Genomic DNA, 21,570 nt, shown 5'->3' with positions numbered 1-21,570 from the left:
ATAGATTATAGGATTCAATCTAAATGCTGCAGTTGAGATCTCCATTGGTTCAGTGAGCAAGTGCATTATACTTTTCATAGACTTTAAACCTCCACATTCGAGATTTTGCTACCAGGAATGTTTTGTCCTTTCTCTGTGCCAACTCATGGCCATCAGCACCTCCAGTTCTGTCTTGAAACTCACTTTCTTACGGATATTTTTCTTGTTTAGTATCTACTTAGATACTAAATAGCAAAGTAGCAGTATCTACCTAGTAGATACTAAATAGCAAAATAGATACTAAATAGCAAAGTATTTAGTAGATACTAAAGTAGCAAATAACTCGTTTTTGAGCTTTTAATCACTTTAAGTGCTCTTAAAATAAATTATCCAAGTCTGGGGATAAACAACTCACAGAGATTTTCATTCTTTAAGAAGCTACCCAGAGTGATTTTATTTTGTATGAGACAGCACTCACATTTTCAGTTGTCTGCCTTTTCACTAGGAATCCACTTAACCAGCGCAAAAGGACTCCGTTTGGTGACCTCTAGCGGGCACCGGACAATCTTACAAAATTATGAAAAGCGGAGGGCAAAGAATAACCCTTCCCTTTAACCAGCCAGGTTACCCTGTGGTCAGATGACCGCAACTCACCCTACCCCACCCTTATTTTTTTTCTTCTAATATTTGTTTTGCATCTAACACGGTTCGCCTTACAACTCACCTGTCTCGCCTCCGGTGGGCTGGACTGCTGGTGTCGGGTGTCAGGTGAATGAATTGCTGGTAGCAGTTTCAAATCATCCCTGCCAAGTGGAACCCACTCTCTGGGCACGGACAAGAGCGCGGGATGGATCGCTCTGCGGAGCCTTCAGGGGGCTCTTCTCGCTCGGAGGGCCGGTGCTGCAGCCGGGTCAGGGGTCCGCGGGGAAAATCAAGATATTTTGAAAAGGAGGATGCAGACGAAGACCACGCGAAAGGCTGTTTTTGCCGGTGACAAGGGGTTCCTCCCCAGACTTTCATCCCACACTAAGGGCAGCATCTCGAGAGGGTCCAGACCTGCTACATGTAGGCGCCTTCTCAGGACACGCGCCCCAGAACGTGGGGGCCGGGTCAGGGGCCGCTCCCCTCCGCGGGCTGGCAGGCGGCACCAAGGCTGGGGGCTGGGGCGTGTAGCCGCCCTCGGAGCACGCGGTACGTGGGTCGCCCCGCGCGGCGGGAGGAAGAGCAAAGTCGGCAGGAAAAGCCGTGGCTGGGATGCCTTCCCTGAGAAATCCTTAGGGGCGATCTCAGAACGCGAGCTGGGCTCCGGACAGTTTCTGGAAAAAGCTCTCCAAACGCCGTCTGTCCCCGCACCCGAGTCCACACTGGGCTTTGAACCAGGGCTGTTAAAAGGGCCCTTGGGGACTGCCCAAGTCATCCCGATGGCCCGGGGCGGGACGCGGGAGCAGGCATCCCGGCCGCTGGGCTCCCCGCTCCCCCGCCCTGCGGACCCCTCCCCGCCACTACGGGCGGGAGCGGAGGGGGAGGACGGCGTCACGAGGCCGGGAGCCCGAGGTCCAGGGCGGGGCGCCCGGGAATCCCAGCCCAAGCGAGCCGGGGAGGTGCGGGTGCGGGCGCGGGCGGGAAGCGGAGGGCGGCGCGGAGGGAGGTGAGCCGCGCGCGCGGAGCCGGCGGGCGAGGAGGAGGACTGCACAGAGGCCCCGCCCCCGCCGCCGCGAGCCGGCTCCTCGCCGCCTCCGAACCCGCTCACTTTGCCTCTTGCCTCTGGACGGCGGCGGGGCGGCCGCCGGATCCGCGGCCGCAGGGAGCGCGGGAGACGGGGAGCTATCCCGCCCCGGCGCCTCCATTCGGCGCCCGCACCCCTCAGGGGGTCGGCGCCGCGGCCTGGGAGAGGGTACCGCGGCCTCGGAGTGGGCAGCCCTCGGGCGCGAGGGGCGGCGGCGCGGACACAGCCGCGTTTCCAGCCGGTGGGGCGCAGCGCTGGCGCCGGCGGGGACTCCCCGGCCACCCGCAGGTACCGCGGGGCGGAGGGCGCGCCGCTAGCAGCGCCGCCTGCGCTGCCAGAGAGACTCGAGCCCAGGGATCCCCGGGCCAGCGGAAGGCAGGAGCGGAGCCCCGAGTCAGCGCGGGCCCCGACGGCGGGCTCCCCCGTCGGCCACGGGCAGGCAGGTCCCGCGTGGCGGCTGTGGGGGGAGCTGCAGCGGGGCCCTCGGGCCGAAGGTCCCCCGGGCGGCCAGCCATGACCTTCGGGCGCAGCGGGGCGGCCTCGGTGGTGCTGAACGTGGGCGGCGCCCGGTACTCGCTGTCCCGGGAGCTGCTGAAGGACTTCCCGCTGCGCCGCGTGAGCCGGCTGCACGGCTGCCGCTCCGAACGCGACGTGCTCGAGGTGTGCGACGACTACGACCGCGAGCGCAACGAATACTTCTTCGACCGGCACTCGGAGGCCTTCGGCTTCATCCTGCTCTACGTGCGCGGCCACGGCAAGTTGCGGTTCGCGCCACGGATGTGCGAGCTCTCCTTCTACAACGAGATGATCTACTGGGGCCTAGAGGGCGCGCACCTCGAGTACTGCTGCCAGCGCCGCCTCGACGACCGCATGTCCGACACCTACACCTTCTACTCAGCGGACGAGCCGGGCGTGCTGGGCCGCGACGAGGCGCGCCCCGGCGGGGCCGAGGCGGCTCCCTCCAGGCGCTGGCTGGAGCGCATGCGGCGGACCTTCGAGGAGCCCACGTCGTCGCTGGCCGCGCAGATCCTGGCCAGCGTATCGGTGGTGTTCGTGATAGTGTCCATGGTTGTGCTGTGCGCCAGCACGTTGCCCGACTGGCGCAACGCAGCAGCCGACAACCGCAGCCTGGATGACCGGAGCAGGTACTCCGCCGGCCCTGGGAGGGAGCCCTCCGGGTAGGACGCACTGCTTCTCTGCCCGTCCCGTCCGTCCTGTCGCGTCTGTCCGTGCCGTCCGTCAGTCCCGTCTCCGTTCTGTCCGCCTCCGGGCGACCGAGCCAGCGGGGTGCGCGACCCAGCGAGGCCCCAGGCGCGGCCAACTACGGGACGGGTCGGTCCCCACTCCCACTGCGTTGTCCGGGGCACCAGCGGGTTCTGGCCCTTGCGCTAGACGCCCCTCTTGAGGGCGAAATCCCCAGGCATGGGGAGGGGCGTGTGGAGATAGACAAACGTCCCCTCTTTGTAGTTTACTTTTGAGCAGAGAGCAACCTGCTAATGAGATTTTTCTGAACTTTTATTGTTAGGGTTCAACAATTAAGCCTTGAACTAAGCGCAGTTTTAATTATTTGCCAATTTTTGGTAGTGTTTGGAAAGATGAATTCTTGTTATGGTGAAATGTGCACTCTCCACACATTCTATACACTCTGCCCCCGGCGTAGTATGTGCTGTAATGGAATTGTTATATTATAAAGGAGGTTAATTTACCGATAGACCCTCAATAATGAATGTCTGTGCCCTTTTCTCCCCCGCTTTCCTACAAAGTATGGAGTTAGCAAAGCTCTTGTCCACCGTTTGGTATCAAAGATTCACACTGCGACTTTCAGAGGGTCTGTAGTATGCGAAGGGAAAAAACCATTACCTTGAGAGCAGAGAAAACTCTAAACTGTCCTAAATCCAGAAAACAGTATTTGGGTGATTTTTTTTTTTTTTTTTTTTTTCACTTTACTAGGATGAATGGGAAAATATTGCAGTCTTTTCTTAGACTGTCTTACCTTTCAATGGTGATAGCACTCTCCTGTTTTTAGTACAAGTGAGCATATTCGGTGGGAGGAATAAGCAGACTAAGGGTGGACTTTCAAAGAAGACAGCCTTTTGGGGCACAAAACCCAAACTGCATATTATAGTTTATCTGTTTGACACTGTCTTAAGATCCTCCTTCCATTCTCTTTAAATTTAAGGTTGTGCTCTGTCATCTTTTCCTGATGGGCAGGTACATGTTCGGAATGGCGGTCTTGCTATTGCAGTGAATTACTTCTACATGATATTTTTCCCGTAGGGAGTAAGGATTTTTATACAAATCTAAGAAGTAAATAAAATTGTCTAGTACCACGGAGTCTATTATTTCTTCTTGACTTGAAATCCAAGATACATGCTTTGAAAGGAAATTCATTAGGAAACTCATTTTGTTTAGTGAATTAGGTTCTAACAGTTTTGAATTTACAGATAAGAATTACTTATTTGGTACTCCAACAATACAATGAAACTGATTTATTTACCTAAATAAATGCCGTTTTTTTTTTTTTTTTTTTTTTTTTAAGGAGGGCGTTGGGAAAATGGACTTGAAATTTTTATTCTCTAGTAACTGTAGAATTCTAAGGTTAGTGAAGGTTTGAGCTACATTAGCAAAGGAAACAGGAGAATTGAATTATTATTAGTACAGATAAAGAGGGAGTTGACGGAGCTACTATATGAGCAAAACCAGTAAAATACCTCAAGTATAATCTTAGGGGGAGGGAAGGTGTTTTAGGAGAGGGAAAGGGCCATATGGAGATCATTAATGTAAAGCATTTGTAAAGAAATGAGAGAAATGGATAGTAATTTTAGGGAGAGAAACACAAGAAACAAAAAAGGGAAGACACAGAGATGGAAAAGAGGGAGACTGCAAAATAAGTGAAGGGAGAAAGGAAAAGTAATGCTTATTTGTGTATATGTATTTTATGTATGTGTATAATTATTCAAGTCAGAGCTGTTTCCTAGATACTTAGATATTTCAAGCAAAAGCATGTTTTTCTTGGCTTAATGGCCCAGTTTTAGCTTCTCTGAGTGTAGGTATATGAAAACCAATATCTGCAATCCCAAACAGATAAACTGCAGAATGGCTGAATGAGGATGCTGCTTATTACAGAGGAAGCTCCCTCTGCCCTCCAACAGAGAGGGCCCTTAAGCTGTCACTTTACGTATAGTCGCTAAAACCCTGCTTGCTTGTTGCTGAGATTAGTCTTTCCAAAACATCATTCTCATTATTTGACTATATTTCGCATCTGCCAAATAAAGCCAAAACTTCTTTCTTGGCCTTCAAAGCTCTTTACAGTTTGATGACAACCTGCCGTTCTTGACTTACTCCATCATAGTTTGCAAACATCTTTTGAGTATCTGCTATGTTCAAGGTACTGCTGGTGTTCCAAATATTGTAACTTTCTGTTGTAAAGAAAAGCTGGTGTCAAGTTGGTGATGTAGGAATCAGAGGCACAATTGATTTCTGAGAGTTCAGTTGTTTGGAGAAGGCCTTCAAGGTGATGGAGGATGGAAACAAACCATGGTTGGAAGGTTGCAGAGGTTGTGCACTGCCCAAACTAGCAGGGAGTGTCATTTATTTTATTTTATTTTATTTTTTGCATTTTTAGTAGAGATGGGCTTTCTCCATGTTGGTCAGGCTGGTCTCGAACTCCTGACCTCAGGTGATCCGCCCGGGTTGGCCTTCCAAAGTGCTGGGATTACAGGTGTGAGCCACCACACCTGGCCAGGGAGTGTCATTTATATAAATTCTAGTTAATGCAACCTGCACAACCATGTGCACCCTGCCTCGGAACAAAATAAAGAGATTTTTTAGGATAAAAGGAACATCATGGGCATGAAACTTGTATATGATGTTTGTGGAAGCTTGAGTCCAGTGATGGAGTGAGAGGTGGATAGAGAGCAGATGATAGAAGGCCTTGAATTCCAGGGGGAATAATTTTTTGTTACTGGCAGTGGCTAGCCCTTGGCCAGTTTTGTGTTTGGGGTAAATGGGTTATGCATATAAAGTAGTGCATGAGGTGCATGTGTTCCGTGATTTGGAGAGAGGGAAGATTGTATACAAGAAGATGAGTTGGAAATCTTCCCAGAGTGAGGGGATGAGCGCTTGGATGGCTTTGTGGTGGTGGAGAAATGGAGAAACAACAACTCTGGAAAATACAAGGAGAGTCAAAGTTAATCCAGGGCATTGGAAGGACACAGGCATCAGGGACTGATGAAGTGGACTTCCCAGGAGTTAAGAGTATCGCCTGCCTCTTGCAGTCTTCATTTGTCCAGCCTGGCCTGCTTACTTGTTCCTGAGCCACGCAAATGTCCCTTACTGTGCAATGCCTAGCTGCTGAAATTGGATTATTCATCAAGCCCAGTTCAGATTCTATTCCTCTCTTGAAGCGTTTACTGATTACCCCAGTAGATGTGATGTTTCCTCCTGAACTCCTTAAGGAATTGCTTATTTGTACTATTTATTTGGCATCTATGATATCCTTCTTAGCATGGTGGTTATACTTTCATATAAACATGTCCTAGCTCTTAAGCTAGATTAGATAAAAAGCCCTAGAAGGCAGGTAAATTCTCTTGTACTGTTTCTCATTACAACATCTTTTATTTTGTATTTTTGTTGATTGATTGAGAAGAGATCTAACTCTGTCACCCAGGCCAGAGTGCAGTGGTGCGATCATAGCCCACTGCAGCCTAGAACTCCTGGACTCAGGTGATTCTCCCACCTCAGCCTCAGAGTAGCTGGGACCACAGGCATGAGCCACCATGCCCCGTGAATTAAGAACATTTTTTGTAGAGATGGGGTCTTACAGGCCAGGCGCGGTGACTCACTCCTGTAATCCCAGCACTTTGGGAGGCCGAGGTGGGTGGATCACAAGGTCAGGCCTTCGAGATAGGGTCTTACTGTGTTGCCCAGACCTGTCTTGAACTCCTGGCTTCAAGCAATCCTGCCACCTTGGCCTCCCAAAATGTTGGGATTACAGGTGTGAGCCACTGTGCCCAGCTGAAATACTAGGAAATAATTCTTAGTACTTGCCAGAGTTGTCATTTCTCCTCCATTTCTCCACTACCACAAAAATTGCTATTCAGGAACCATAAGTGTCTATTGTGTATATAACATTTCAAAACATAACTTTCCAGAACTGTATCTTCTATTGTATAGTTTAAAATGCTGTTTGGTATCTGGGTGTGGTGGCTCACGCCTGTAATCCCAGCACTTTGGGAGGCCGAGGCAGGTGGATCACCTGAGGTCAGGAGTTCAAGGCCAACCTGGCCAACGTGGTGAAACCCCGTCTCTACAAAAATACAAAAATTAGCTGGGCGTGATGGCGGGTGTCTGTAATCCCAGCTACTTGGGAGGCTGAGGTGGGAGAATCGCTTGAACCTGGGAGGGGCAAGTTACAGTAAGCCGAGATGGCACCATTGCACTCCAGCCTGGGTGACAGAGAGACTCTGTCTCAAAAAAAAAAAAAAAAGCTGTTTGGGGTCAAGCAGTGGGCTTTAGTTGCCAGAACTCTCAGTTGAAGCAGACAGAATCCTGTGCTAGAGTAAGAAAAAGGTCTATCAGGCCGAGCTCAGTGGCTCACCTGTGTAATTCCAGCTCTTTGGGAGGCCGAGCTTGGCAGGTGGATCACCTGAGGTCAGGAGTTCAAGACCAACCTGGCCAACATGGTGAAACCCCGTCTCTACTAAAAATACAAAAATTAGCCAAGTGTGGTGGTGTCTGCCTGTAATCGCAGCTACTCGGGAGACTGAGGGAGGAGAATCGCTTGCATCAGGGAGGGAGAGGTTGCAGCGAGCTGAGATTGCACCACTGCACTCCAGCCTGGGCGATAAAGTGAGACTCAGTCTCAAAAAAAAAAAAAAAGAAAAGAAAAAGAAAAAGGTCTATCAGGAAACAGCCTATAGTCCCAGCTACTCCAGAGACTGAAGTGGGAGGATCACCTGAGCCCAGGAGTTGAAGGCTGCAGTGAACTATGATTGCACAACTGCACTCCAGCCTAGGCAGCAGGGAGACCCTGTCTCAAAATAAAACAACAATAAAAAAATCAAGGAACTTAATGGTACTTAATGGTATCAAGTACTTAATGGTACAAAAGGAATAAAGATAAGAATATGATTTACTTTTATGAACCTCTGAAATTTTGGCACAGTGCACAATCTGAAGTTTGGAAGAAATCTTAGGTCTTCCAAATCAATAATTTATAACTTTTTATGTATGAGGATAATCCTTTTAAATTGATCTGTTTAGATCGTTAATAATCATATAAGAATGGTTCAAAATCTAAAAGCTACAAAGCTAAGCCTTTCTCAATTTTCCCAGCCATTCAGTTCTTTTCCCTAGATGTAACCAAAGTTACTAGTTTTTGGTTTGTCATTTCAGAGACATTTTATATATACGTAAGCACATTATATATATTTACAAAAGCCAGAAATCCAGTGTAATACACACTGTCCTGAAACTGCTTTTTAACTAACAATGTGTCATGGAGATCATTGCATGTGAGTCTATAAAGAGCTCCCTGATTCTGCGGCTTCATAATATTCTACTTTAGAGATGGCCCATAGTCACTATGCATTTGTGTCGTTTCTTGTCTATGGGAAATGTGGCAGTGATTATCCTGTTCGTGTATATTTTATTTCTTTTATGCAGGTATATCCATAGGATACATTCCAGAAAGTTAAATCATTGGGTCAAAGGAGGTATGCACTTGTAATTTTCTTTTTCTTTTTTTTTTTGAGACGGAGACTCGCTCTGTCGCCTGGGCTGGAGTGCAGTGGCCGGATCTCGGCTCACTGCAAGCTCCGCCTCACCAGTTTTCACTGCCTCAGCCGACAGAGTAGCTGGGACTACAGGCGCCCGCCTAGTTTTGTTTTTTTTTGTTTTTTTTTTGTTTTTTTTGAGACGGAGTCTCGCTTTGTCGCCCAGGCTGGAGCGCAGTGGCCGGATCTCAGCTCACTGCAAGCTCCGCCTCCCGGGTTTACACCATTCTCCTGCCTCAGCCTCCCAAGTAGCTGGGACTACAGGCGCCCGCCACTTCGCCCGGCTAGTTTTTTGTATTTTTAGTAGAGACGGGGTTTCATCGTGTTAGCCAGGATGGTCTCGATCTCCTGACCTCGTGATCCGCCCGTCTCGGCCTCCCAAAGTGCTGGGATTACAGGCTTGAGCCACCGCGCCCGGCCTCCGCCTAGTTTTTTGTATTTTTTTAGTAGAGACGGGGTTTCACCATGTTAGCCAGGATAGTCTCGATCTCCTGACCTCATGATCTGCCCGTCTCGGCCTCCCAAAGTGCTGGGATTACAGGCTTGAGCCACCGCGCCCGGCCAACTTGTAATTCTCATAGATAATTCCAAACTACTCTCCAAAAAGATTGTACTCTATCAATTTATACTCCCACCAACAATATAGGAGAGAGCATGTTTCTGCATACTCTTGCAAAGTATTTGATCTTTACTGTGCTGAAAACTGAAAAATGGTATCCAGTAGTTTTAATTTGTTTTATTTTGAGCAAGATTTTGTATCTTTACATATATTGAGGAGTCATTTATCTTGCTTTTAAAAATAAGATATCTATACCTTTTTCTCATTTTGTCAATGACTTTCTTAGTTTGAAGATTAAAAAATATATTAAGGTTGCAGTGAGGTGAGCTAATGCCACTGCACTCCAGCCTGAGTGACAGCACAAGACTCCATCTCAAAAAAAAAAAAAAAAAAAAAAAAAAATTAGCTCTTTTTATGATGTGGGTTGCAAATACTTTGTTTTCTAATTTAGGACCCCATTAAAAGAAAACTGCAATTCCCTAAAACATAGTAGCTGCACTTTTACTATCTATTTGTTGAGAAAAAATGCATAATGATTAAAAAAAAAATTGTGAGCCGGGCGTGGTGGCTCATGCCTATAATCCCAGCACTTTGGGAGGCCGAGGCAGGTGGATCATGAGGTCAGGAGATCGAGACCATCCTGGCTAACACGGTGAAACCCCATCTCTATAAAAAATGTAAAAAATTAGCCAGGCATGGTGGCGGGCACCTGTAGTCCTATTTACTCGGGAGGCTGAGGCAGGAGAATGGTGTGAACCCGGGAAGCGGAGCTTGCAGTGAGCAGAGATCACGCCACTGCACTCCAACCCGGGCAACAGAGCGAGACTCTGTCAAAAAAAAAAAAAAAAAAGCCTGCACTCAGGCTGGAATGCAGTGGCACGATCTCAGCTCACTGCAACCTCTGCCTCCTGGGTTCAAGTGATTCTCCTGCCTCAGCCTCCCAATTAGCTGGGATTACAGGCGTCCACCACCATGCCTGGCTAATTTTTGTGTTTTTAGTAGAGACGGGGTTTCCCCATATTGGCCAGGCCGGTCTCAAACTCCTGACCTCGTGATCCACCTGCCTCAGCCTCCCAGAAGTGCTGGGATTACAGGAGTGAGACACCATGCCCGACCAATAATTGTGAATTCTAACCATTCATCAACTCTTGAGCTCCTGTGATCGTGCCAGGTGCTGTGCCAGACACTATGGGCACAGAGGTTCCTACAAAGGATTCCTGCTGTCATGGAGCTGGGTAGTTAGTGGTGATAGTAGCAGACAGCACAGTAAGCAAATAAGAAGAATTTCAGATTGTGAAAGGTGATGTGAGTTGAGTCCTGAGTGTAAGAAAGAGGCAGCCTTGGGAAGAGGGAAGGGAGTGTTCTGGGCAGAGGGAGCAGCTAATGCAAAGATGCCACTGAGATGGCAATGGACTGGGCTTGTCTACTGGACAGAAGGAAGGTCCAGGTGGGCTATAGTTTGTTCTAAGGGTAGATGAAGTTGGAAGGCAATGGGGCCTATCAGGCAGGGCCTATGTGCCATGGGAAGGAGTTTGGATTTTCTTCCAAGTGTGACAGGGAGGCCTTTGGAAGGTTTTAAGCAGAGAAAAACTATGATATGTGTTTTAAAAACACCACTGGGTAGAGAATGAAGGGAGGGTCAACAGCAGATGTGGAGAGACCTGGCAGCTGAGAGCAAGTGGACCTTGATCTAAGGGAATAGCAGTGGATACAGTGAGAAGTGACTGGATTCAGGTGAATTATGTGGGTGTTATTGTCATTAATGACAGCTCACCTCCCAGGACTAGGAGAGTGTGTGAGATATTTATTGTGTGAAGCTGTGCTAGGGCCTATAGGGATTGGGGTCCCTCTCGCTTGACTACTTTGACTCACACACAATAAGCCTGAATCCAGTTCTTTTTCTACAGGATCGGCTTCCCATTTGGGGATATTGTGGGGAGGAGACTCTGGAAGAGGAATCTCCAGCATGTTGGTGGGAGAAGGATCGTAGACGTCTTTCCTTACTTTACAACTGAGTTTAGTCCTCATTGAGAGGACTGTCTCAGCTGTTAAAGATAATAGTGAACACATTCACAATCTCCCTTGATAAACAACTTTAGTAACTAATTAATCTTAGAATGGTGATGTTCTTAATGTTTTATCTGATTATTAAGATAAACTAGATTTTTCAGGCAGTTTGCCTTCTAGTAACATCTGAGTATTATTCTGACACTGCCAAGGAGATTAATGTACTTTTTGGCATTTTAACATATAGACAAGTTGTTTTTTAAAATGACTAAGCATTTGCTGGGCATGGTGGCTCATGCCTGTAATCCCAGCACTCTGGGAGGCCGAGGTGCGTGGATCATGAGGTCAGGAGATGGAGACCATCCTGGCTAACACGGTGAAACCCCATCTCTGCTAAAAATACAAAAACAAAATTTGATGGGTGCCTGTAGTCCCAGCTTCTCGGGAGGCTGAGGCGGGAGAATGGTGTGAACCCAGGAGGCGGAGCTTGCAGTGAGCCGAGATTGCACCACTGCACTCCAGCCTGGGTGACAGATCGAGACTCCCAGACTCTGTCTCAAAACAAACAAACAAACAAACAAAAAGATGCTCTTTGCTGGCTGCCTTTGAGAAGTTGTGACTTCTGAAAGGTCAGTTATAAAGTAGAGGTCCCTTTTATTTTTGGGTCCCTTTTGCCTAGACTTTGTCCCCTCAGTCAGTCTCAGCTGAAGTGTTCTTGTTTGAGATTTAAAGCTCTTTAGCAGGCAAAGTCTTGCTGTAATTTTGATCTGCTCTTTAGAAATTTTTTTCTAAAAGTTGCTTCATGTTGGAACTTGATCTTTAATTGGTATTGCTTTGTGTTGTGGTGGTGAGAATTTGAGGAGATTTTAAAAATGTTAAAATTTCTTGTAGTGTTATTTTAATCCTCAGTTAAAAAAAATTAAATGATCAAAGTGAAACACCAGGTGATGGAAATTTAAATTTCAATTATATTATTTCGATCGCCTTTCAGTTCAATATTGTATAAATCCAATAGGTTTTAAGTATTTAAAAATAAAAAGTAATATTTGAAACTGAAGATGAAAGTCTTAGTGCTTTTACTGTGCAGATAAGGTGGATATTTTCAGAAGTCAGTAATTACTAGATCTCTGATAGGATTCAACATAACCCAGAACCTAAGTTAAATTCTGTTCTTTCACAGTAGACTGTTTCTTTTAAAGTGTACAGGCTGCTGCCAATTTTAGAATTCAGTGGAAACTTTCTTTTGTCAGTGCCCTTTCTCTAACCAAAGTGCTTTTTTTTTCCCCTACTTTTTGGTAAGCAAGTTATTTTCAACATTATTCTTTTTATATTTGTAAAATTAAAACTTTCTTCATTGGAAAAAAAAGTGTTAAAATGTGAAAAGTTAACTTGCCCCGTCTCTTCAATCCCATCACCCAGTTTCCTTTAGAAAACTGGTATTCTTTGAGAAACTTTCCATTAACATATTAACATATATACACATGTGCATGTACACACACACATACAAAAACACATGCAAGTATATACAATTACATATATGTACACATACAGATTTTCTCTTTTATTATTTATTTATTTATTCAGACGGAGTCTCGCTCTGTTGCCAGGCTGGAGTGCAGTGGCACGACCTCGGCTCACTGCAACCTCTGCCTCCTGGGTTCAAGCGATTGTCCTGCCTCAGCCTCCCGAGTAGCTGGGACTATAGGCGTGCACCACCGTGTCCAGCTAATTTTTGTATTTTTAGTAGAGACGGAGTTTCACCATGTTGACCAGGCTGGTCTCAAACTCCTGACCTCAAGTGATCCACCTGCCTCGGCCTCCCAAAATGCTAGGATTACAGGCGTGAGCCACAGCGCACAGTCAGATTTTCTCTTTTAAATATATAATTGGGATTGTTCTGTGATCTTGTTCAGCAATTGGCCTTTTTTACTTAATGATACATTTTGAAACTCTTTTCATGCCAGGAGCGGAGGCTTAGGCCTGTAGTCCTAGCACTTTGGGACGCCTGAGGCGAGAGGATCACTTGAGCTCAGGGGTTCGAGACCAGCCTGGGCAACATGGCAAAATCCCGTCTCTACAAACTTTAGCCGGGTGTGGTGATGTGCTCCTGTAATCCCAGCTACTCAGGAGTCTGAGGTAGGAGGCTCACTTGAGTCCAGAAGGTTGAGGCTGAAGTGAGCCGTGATAACAGCAGTGCCCTCCAGCTTGGGTGACAGAGCAAGACCCTGTCTCAAAAAGAAAGAAAGAAAGAAAAGAAACTATTTTCATATTAGTTCTTATTGATCTCCCCCATTCTTTAAATATTTGTATGGGACTCCATTGCATGGATGGGCCATAATTCATTTAATAAATGTCTCTTCTGATGATAATAGTAATGATTGTAACAGTCAATATTTATTGACTACTGACGTGTGTTTTGTCATCTAAGTCTCATTACAGTCCTATGAGGTAGTGCTGTTACACAGTTTTATGCCTGAGATTTAGGTAGTTTATCCAATACGTCCAGACTCACATAGTGGGTCAGTGGCGCCCTGGGCTCTGATTCCCATGCCCCCACCTACTCTGCTGAGAAATGTTTAGTTTGATACTAATTTTTCAAAAGGGCAAACATTGGCGCAGAGCACAATCTTTTCCATATATCCTTGCAAATTAGTGTGAGTATATATTTAGGCTAAATTCCAAAGTGGAAAATAGCTGAGTTAAAAGGATTGTGCTTTGAACATTTTTTGATAGATACTGCCAAATTTCCCTCTAAAATATGAAAGTCAGAACTATTCTTTATTAATAATAATAACCATCATCATATGCAGTTAGTAATGAATAGGATCCTATATTAATTAATAACACATTTAATAGCACATTTAATAGCAAACGTCTGGAAATAACATAATTAAAAAATAGAACAGCTGTTTTTTTATTTTTATTTTTTTCAAGACAGGGTCTTGCTCTGTCACCCAGGCTGGAGTGCAGTGGTACGATCTCCTCTCACTGCAATCTCTGCCTCCCTGGCTCTGGTGATCCTCCCACCTTAGCCTCCCAAGTAGCTGGGACTACAGGCACACAACACCATGCCTGGCTAATTTTTGTATTTTTTGTAGAGATGGGATCTTGCTATGTTGCCCGGGCTGGTCTTGAACTCCTGGACTTGAGTGATCCATGTACCTCCATCTCCCAAAGTGTTGGGATTACAGGTGTGAGCCACTACGCCTGGCCTAGAATAGCTTTATTGAGATATAATTCACATACCATAAAATTCAGTGGTTTTTGGAATATTTTTACCGGATTGTGCAACCATCACCACCCACAGTGTTTTTTTTCTTTTTTTTTTTTGACATGGAGTCTCGCTCAGTTGCCCAGGCTGGAGTGCAGTGGTGTAATCTTGGCTCACTGCAACCTCAGCCTCCTGGGTTCAAGCGATTCTTGTGCCTCAGCCTCCCGAGTAGCTGGGATTACAGGCGTGTACCACCATGCCCAGACCCAGCTAATTTTTGTATTTTTAGTAGAGACAGGATTTCACCATGTTGCCTAGGCTGGTCTCGACCTCCTGACCTCGTGATCCACCTACCTTGGCCTCCCAGAGTGCTGGGATTACAGGTGTGAACCACTGCACACGGCCTACTGCCTGGCTAATTTTTACATTTTTTTTGTAGAGACAGGGTCTCTCTGTGTTTCCATTCTGGTCTTGAACTCCTGGCCTCAAGCAGTTCTCCTGCCTTGGCCTCCCAAAGTGTTGGGATTAAAGGCATGAACCACTAAGCCCGATCTGTAGGTTCTATTTTTAAAAATCAATTGCAAGTTGGTTTTATGGCTCCCTATTCATGTATTCATTAAATTCAACAAACATTTATTGAGCAACAACTGTGTATTTAGGACTGTTCTAGGTGTTGGGGATATAGCAGTGAATAAAACAAAGTCCTTGCTTTCAGTGACCACCTATTCTAATATGTTTGTAACACTGTAGTCCCAGCTCTTTGGGAGGCTGAGGCAGGAAGTTTGTTTGAGTCCAGGAGTTTGAAGCCAGCCTGGGCAACATAGTGAGATCCCATCTCAAAAGAAAAAACACAGTGTAATTTATCTTTCATGGGATTAGAGAAAAACAACAACAACAAGAAAAACCAAGGGTGATAAGTGTTATGAAGTAATAGGTCAGAATAAGGGGTGTGCAGAGTGTAAGTGTGTGCCATGATTAGGAAAGGCCTCTGTCATAGGTGATGCCTGAATAAGGTCCTGGAGGGATGCAGGAGGCACCTGGGAAGATAGCTGGGTGAGAGAGTTTTAAGCATAGAGAAGAGGAAGCACAAACCAATCCCCAAGGCAGACATGTCTTTGGTCAACTGGAGCAACAGGAAGGAAACCGAGAGAGGTAAGAATGGTGGGGAATTGGGGGGGAAGGCAGGGGCGTGTAGCTCATGAAGCGCCTTATAGATGCACTGACTAAAAGGATTTAGGTTTGTTTTCTTTTTGCCATTTGGTAAGGATTTTGGATTTACATCTGAATGTGGGTTTTGAGGAGAAGAGAGAATTTGGCTTAATTTTAAAAGATCACTTTGGTCTGCGTGTGGAGTGTAGACTCCAGGGTCCTGCAAGGGCGGAGCCAGTAAGGCCAGTTAGGACTGCAGTAAGAGATGCAGGGTGGGTTTCTTGGCTAGCTCACAAAGCCTCTGGTACTGGTATTTGGTTTCTCCTGGATGGTCAAGGACTTCCTTGAGTCCTGGGTTCGGGCAGCTAAAGGTCCTGTTGGTCCAGGCTGTGGTGTCAGGGTTTCCGTTTTTCTGGGTAAAGATATTGTTATAATCAGCCAAGTGAGCCTCGGCCTCATGGTATGACAAGGGTCTCTACTCATCCCCCACACACTTTGTTGCAGGACCAGTGGGAGTCTGGAGCTGGGGTGGGCAGACTATAACCTGCAGACAAACTCACCCCCACTGCCTGGTTTTTGTGCAGCCCCTGAAGTAAGAAATAATAGATTTTAGAGGGGCACGGTGGCTCACGCCTGAAATCCCAGCACTTTGGGAGGCTGAGGCGGGCAGATCACCTGAGGTCAGGAGTTCGAGACCAGCCTGGCCAACATGGCAAAACCCTGTCTCTACTAAAAATACAAAAATTAGCCGGGCGTCGTGGTGCATACCTGTAATCCCAGCTACTAGGGAGACTGAGGCACAAGAATTGCTTGAACCCAGGTGGAAGCTGCAGTGGGCCAAGATCACGCCACTGCACTCTAGCCTGGGCAACAGAGCAAGACTCAAAGAAAAAAAAGAGGATTTTACTTTTTTTTTTTTTTTTTAAGATGGGGTCTCAATATGCTGCCTAGGCTCGTCTTGAACTCGAGCTTAAAGGCTCTTCCTGTCTCAGCCTTACGAGTAGTTATGGTTTTTACATTTTGTAACTGTTGAAAAAAAATTGAAAGACTATTTTGTGACTTGTGAACATTACATGACATTCAGATTTTAGTGTCCATAAATAAAGTTTTATTGGAACACAGCCATACTCATTCTTTTACATATTGTTTATGGCAGCTTTCCTACTACTTTGGCAGAGGTGGGTAGTTGCAATAGAAACTGTATGGCCTGAAAAGCCTAAAACATTTACTATCTGGCCCTTTATAGGAAACATTTGCCAACCCCTGGTTTAGAATGGTGGTGCCGCCCAGGCCTGGACTTACACTTTACCATCGTCTAGCTGCAGGACCTCAGGCATGCTCCTTCCCTAAGGCTGAGTTTGCTTGTCTGTAAGATGGGGCGAACGAGAGTACCTGTGTTATTTGGTGGCTGCCAGGTTCAGGAAGTGATGCCTGATTCTTGTCTTCTAACCACCCATGCTAAATGTGCTTGGATCCCACTGAGGACCACCCTGACTTACAGAGTGTTCTGTGTCCCCAAAGTACTAAACAATAGTTAGAACTTATTATTTGATCATGATAGTTCTGGTAGAACAGGGGCTTTTATGGTTGGTGTGGGAAATCAAGTATTTAGAAGTTAAGGACTATCTGTATGTGTTTTTGTTTGTTTGTTTTTGTTTTTTAAATTTGAGACAGAGTCTTGCTCTGTCACCCAGGCTGGAGTGCAATGGTGCAATCTTGGCTCACTGCAACCTCCACCTCCTGGGTTCAAGCGATTATTGTGCTTCAGCCTCCCGAGTAGGTGGGGTTACAGACATGTGCCAACACGCCTGACTAATTTTTGTTATTTTTAGTAGAGACAGGGTTTCGCCATGTTGCCCAGGCAGGTCTCAAAGTCCTGGCCTCAAGTGATTTGCCTGCCTTGGCCTCCCAAAGTGCTGGGATTACAGGCGTGAGTCACCCCACCTGGCTGATTTGTGTTAATTTCAGAGATGCTTAACCCTCATTTATACCACTCTCTTTTCTTTTCTTTTCTTTTCTTTTCTTTTCTTTTCTTTTCTTTTCTTTTCTTTTCTTTTCTTTCCTTCTCCTTTCTTTCTTTTCTCTCCTTCCTTCCTTCCTTCCTTCCTTCCTTCCTTCCTTCCTTCCTTCCTTCCTTCCTTCCTTCCTCTCTCTCTGTCTCTCTCTTTTTTTTTGAGACAGGGTCTCATTTTGTCACCCAGACTGAAGTGCTGTGGTGCTATCTTGGCTCACTGCAGCCTCAACCTACCGAGCTCAAGCAACCCTCTCGCCTCAGCCCTCCAAGTAGCTGGGACTGCAAACATGCACCACCATGCCCAGCTAATTTTTTTGAATTTTTGTAGAGATGGGGTTTTGCTCAGTTGCCCAGAACTGGTCTTGAACTCCTGAGCTCAAAGGATTTGCCCACCTTGGCCTCCCAAAGTGTTGGGATTACAGGTGTGAGTCACTGAGCCTGGCTATTCCACTCATATGATGATATTCATGCCTGAGCTCCACCTTAGATAATACCAGGATTCACTACTTGGAGGTGATTGTGAGATGACAAGGTACTTCTGGGTTCTAGTAAGTGCTTTATTCTTTGTATCTATCCTAGAGAAAGAAAGTTTAGCTATCCTTGACTCTGACTTAGTAAATCTGGTGGCTGGGGAGGCAATGGGTGATCAAAATGGGATTCAGGAGATAGGTCCTACAGATTGAGCATCCCAAATCTGAAAACCCAAAACATGCCGAAATCTGAAACTTTTTTTAGTGCTGACATGATACTCAAAGGAAATGCTCATTGGAGCATTTTGGATTTCGAATTTGGGATACCCAAGTGGTATCATGCAAATATTCCAAAATCCAAAAAAAAAAATTCAAACTCTGAAATACTTCTAGTCCCAAACATGTTAGAAGAGATACTCGACCTGCATTAAATCAGGAACAGCTGTTTTAGTAATATATTAAAAGTTTATGATTTTATATGAAAGAAACTGGGATGTACACTTTAAGAAAGGAAGCGAGTTATATGTGTTAATATTACCCAGTAACTCGTGAGGCATAACCAAGACGGGACCCTTGCCCTCAAGCAGCCATAGAGCCATCCATGAGAGAAGGTGAGATGGTGCCACTGTGGAAGGGAGTGCAGGTGGGGGACAGAACTAACACAGCCTGGGGTGTCCCAGAAGGGCTTCTGAGGTCATGTCATTTGAGTGACACCAAACTGTTAGTTTTTATATCCTCCACTACCATGTACTCAATTTTTTTTTTTTTTTCAGGCTTTACCTAAGAATGCCTTTGACAGGCTAGGTGTGATGACTCAGACCTGTAATCCCAGCACTTTGGGAGGCCCAGGTGGGAGGATCACTTGAACCCAGGAGTTCAAGACCAGCCTGGGCAATATGATGAGACCTCTTCTCTACAAATTAAGAAGATTAGCTAGGCATGGTGATGTGCTCTTGTAGTCCCAGCTACCCAGGAGGCTGAAGTGGGAGAATTGCTTGAGCCTGGGAGGTCGAGGCTGCAGTGAGCCATGAAGGTGCCGTTGCACTCTAGCCTGGGCAACGTAGTAAGACCCCATCTAAAACAAAATTCTAGTTTAATATATAATATGATAAATATTGACAGATGTAATGTACATAAAGCAAAATCTCCTTTAGATCCTTAGAAATTGTTGAGTGTAAAGGGGTCCTGAGACCCCAAAATTTGAGAACCATGTTTTTTTTTTTTTTTTGGACAGAGTATCACTCTGTCGCCCAGGCTGGGTGGAGTGCAGTGGTACGATCTCAGCTCACTGCGACCTCTGCCTCCTGGGTTCACGCCATTCTCCTGCCTCAGCCTCCCGAGTAGCTGGGACTACAAGCACCTGCCACCGTGCCCGGCTAATTTTTTTTTGTATTTTCAGTAGAGACGGGGTTTCACCATGTTAACCAGGATGGTCTCAATCTCCTGACCTTGTGATCTGCCCACCTCGGCCTCCCAAAATGCTGGAATTATAGGCGTGAGCCACTGTGCCCGGCCTAAGAACCATGGTTTTAAAGGCACCAGTTTCCAAGTCCTCAACTTCAATAGGGACACCTATAAAACAAGTAGGCTTCAGAACGTGCCTGTGGTAAAGGCTCCAGGTTCTCCTTTCATAATTCCAACTCTCACTTTACAAACGAAAAGCACTCCTCTCACTCATCCAGAACCTTACTGAGGTGCGTTGTCTCAGGGTATAAAACCCTGTGGGATGTGCGTGAAAGAGATGACTCAAAATATATATAGATGTATTTTTTGAGACGGGGTCTTGCTTTGTTACCCAGGCTGGAGTGCAGTGGCACGATCTCGGCTCACTGCAGCTTTCGCCTCCTGGGTTCAAATGATTCTCTGGCCTCAGCCTCCCTAGTAGCTGGGATTACAGACAGGTGCTACCGTGCTCGGCTAATTTTTATATTTTTAGTAGAGACAGAGTTTTGCCATGTTGGCCAGGCTAGTCTCGAACTCCTGACCTCAGGTGATCCGCCAACCTCGGCCTCCCAAAGTGCTGAGATTACAGGCCTGAGCCACCGTGCCTAACCCCGACACAAATATTTAATAAAAATGTTGTATTGACCAGCTGCTCAGGAGGCTGAGGCAGGAGAATGGTGTGAACTTGGGAGGCAGAGGTTGCAGTGAGCCGAGATTGCGCCTCTACGCCACTGCACTCCAGCCTGGGTGACAGAGCAAGACTCCATCTAAAAAAAAATATATATATATATACACACACACACACACACACACACACATATATATAGTATTGAAAGATTTGTATTGAAATATTTTAACGTATCATCCCTTTCTGCCTTTAGCAGAAGAGTAACTAGTGTATTTAGAAGTCACTGGAAACCTTTTGATCTAAGTATTTTTTTTTAAGCAGTACTTTTGAAGAAGTATGAAAGCGGATGACTCTAATAATGGGCAACAAATTCTTTTGCAAAGTTATATGATTATTAGTTCTTTGCTTTTTAAAAATGTTTTATTTTGTCCAGGCATGGTGGCTCACACCTGTAATCCCAGCGCTTTGGGAGGCTGAGGCTGGCAGATCACTTGGGGCCAGGAGTTCGAGACCAGCCTGGCCAACATGGTGAAACCCTGTCTCTACTAAAAATACAAAAAAAACTAGCCAGGCATGGTGGTGTGTGCCCCTATAACCCCAGCTACTTGGGAGGCTTAGGCATGAGAATCTCTTGAACCCAGGAGGTAGAGGTTACAGTGAGCTGAGATCGTGCCACTGCACTCCAGCCTAGGTGACAGAGCAAGATTCTGTCTCAAAAATTTTTGTTTTTTTAAATTTTTATTGAGAAGGATCTCGCTCTGTCATCCAGGATGGAGTACAGTGCTATGATCTTAGCCTAAGGCAGCCTCAACCTCCTGGTCTCAGGCAATCCTCCCACCTCAGCCTCTCAAGTAGCTGAGATTCCAGGCCTGTGCCACTGTGCCTGGCTAAGTTTTTGTATTTTTTTTTTTTGTAGAGACTGGGTTTCTCTTTGTTGCCCAGGCTGGTCTCGAACTCCTGAGTTCAAGCGATCGTCCTACCTTGGCTTCTGAAAGTGCTGGGATAACAGGTTTGAGTCACTGCCCGGCCTGGTTGTAAAACTTGTAATGGATGAAGAGACATGAATAATTGCAAATTAAAAAAAAAAACAACTGTACTTATTTTATTTAAAAATGATTTCAATAGAATTTTACTGTTTTATTTATTATTATTATTATTATATGAGACGGAGTTTTACTCTTATTGCCCAGGCTGGGATGCAATGGCACGATCTCAGCTTACTGCAACCTCCACCTCCTGGGTTCAAGTAATTCTTCTGCCTCAGCCTCCCGAGTAGCTGGGATTACAGGCATGTGCCACCACACCTGGCTAATTTTGTATTTTTAGTAGAGATGGGGTTTCACCATGTTGGTCAGGCTAGTCTCAGAAACTCCTGACCTCAGGTGATCCACCCACCTTGGCCTCCTTAAGTGCTGGGATTATAGGCTGAGCCAGTGCACTTGACCCTATTTTATTAATTTTATACTGAATTTTGTAATGTTCATGTTTTGATCAATTACATCCTATTAATACTTGGAGTGGTAACTTAATGAAAAAATTTGACACAGTTTACAGCCACAGGAATTTTTTTTTTTTTTTAAGGGACAGAGTCTCAGACTGGGCGCAGCA

At 46.0% G+C, this 21,570-nt stretch overlaps 1 protein-coding gene across 2 annotated transcripts in view; it reads left to right on the top strand.

Moving 5' to 3' along the window:
- The first annotated feature begins 1,618 nt into the window (after positions 1–1,618).
- The window catches only part of KCNG3 (potassium voltage-gated channel modifier subfamily G member 3), a 57,170-nt gene continuing 37,218 nt past the window's right edge, over positions 1,619–21,570 (top strand). The window contains exon 1 of one of the 2 annotated variants that reach the window (XM_025354304.1): positions 1,619–2,850. In XM_025354304.1, coding sequence (XP_025210089.1) covers positions 2,219–2,850 — 632 coding nt within the window. In that variant the 5' untranslated portion in view covers positions 1,619–2,218. Of the gene's footprint in view, positions 2,884–21,570 lie in introns of both variants that reach the window. The other variant, XM_025354302.1, reaches the window with a different exon arrangement.

This window comes from Theropithecus gelada, chromosome 13 (assembly GCF_003255815.1).
Source record: "Theropithecus gelada isolate Dixy chromosome 13, Tgel_1.0, whole genome shotgun sequence".
NCBI classification, from domain to species: Eukaryota; Metazoa; Chordata; class Mammalia; order Primates; family Cercopithecidae; genus Theropithecus; species Theropithecus gelada.
This window is presented reverse-complemented; position numbering and strand designations above follow the sequence as displayed.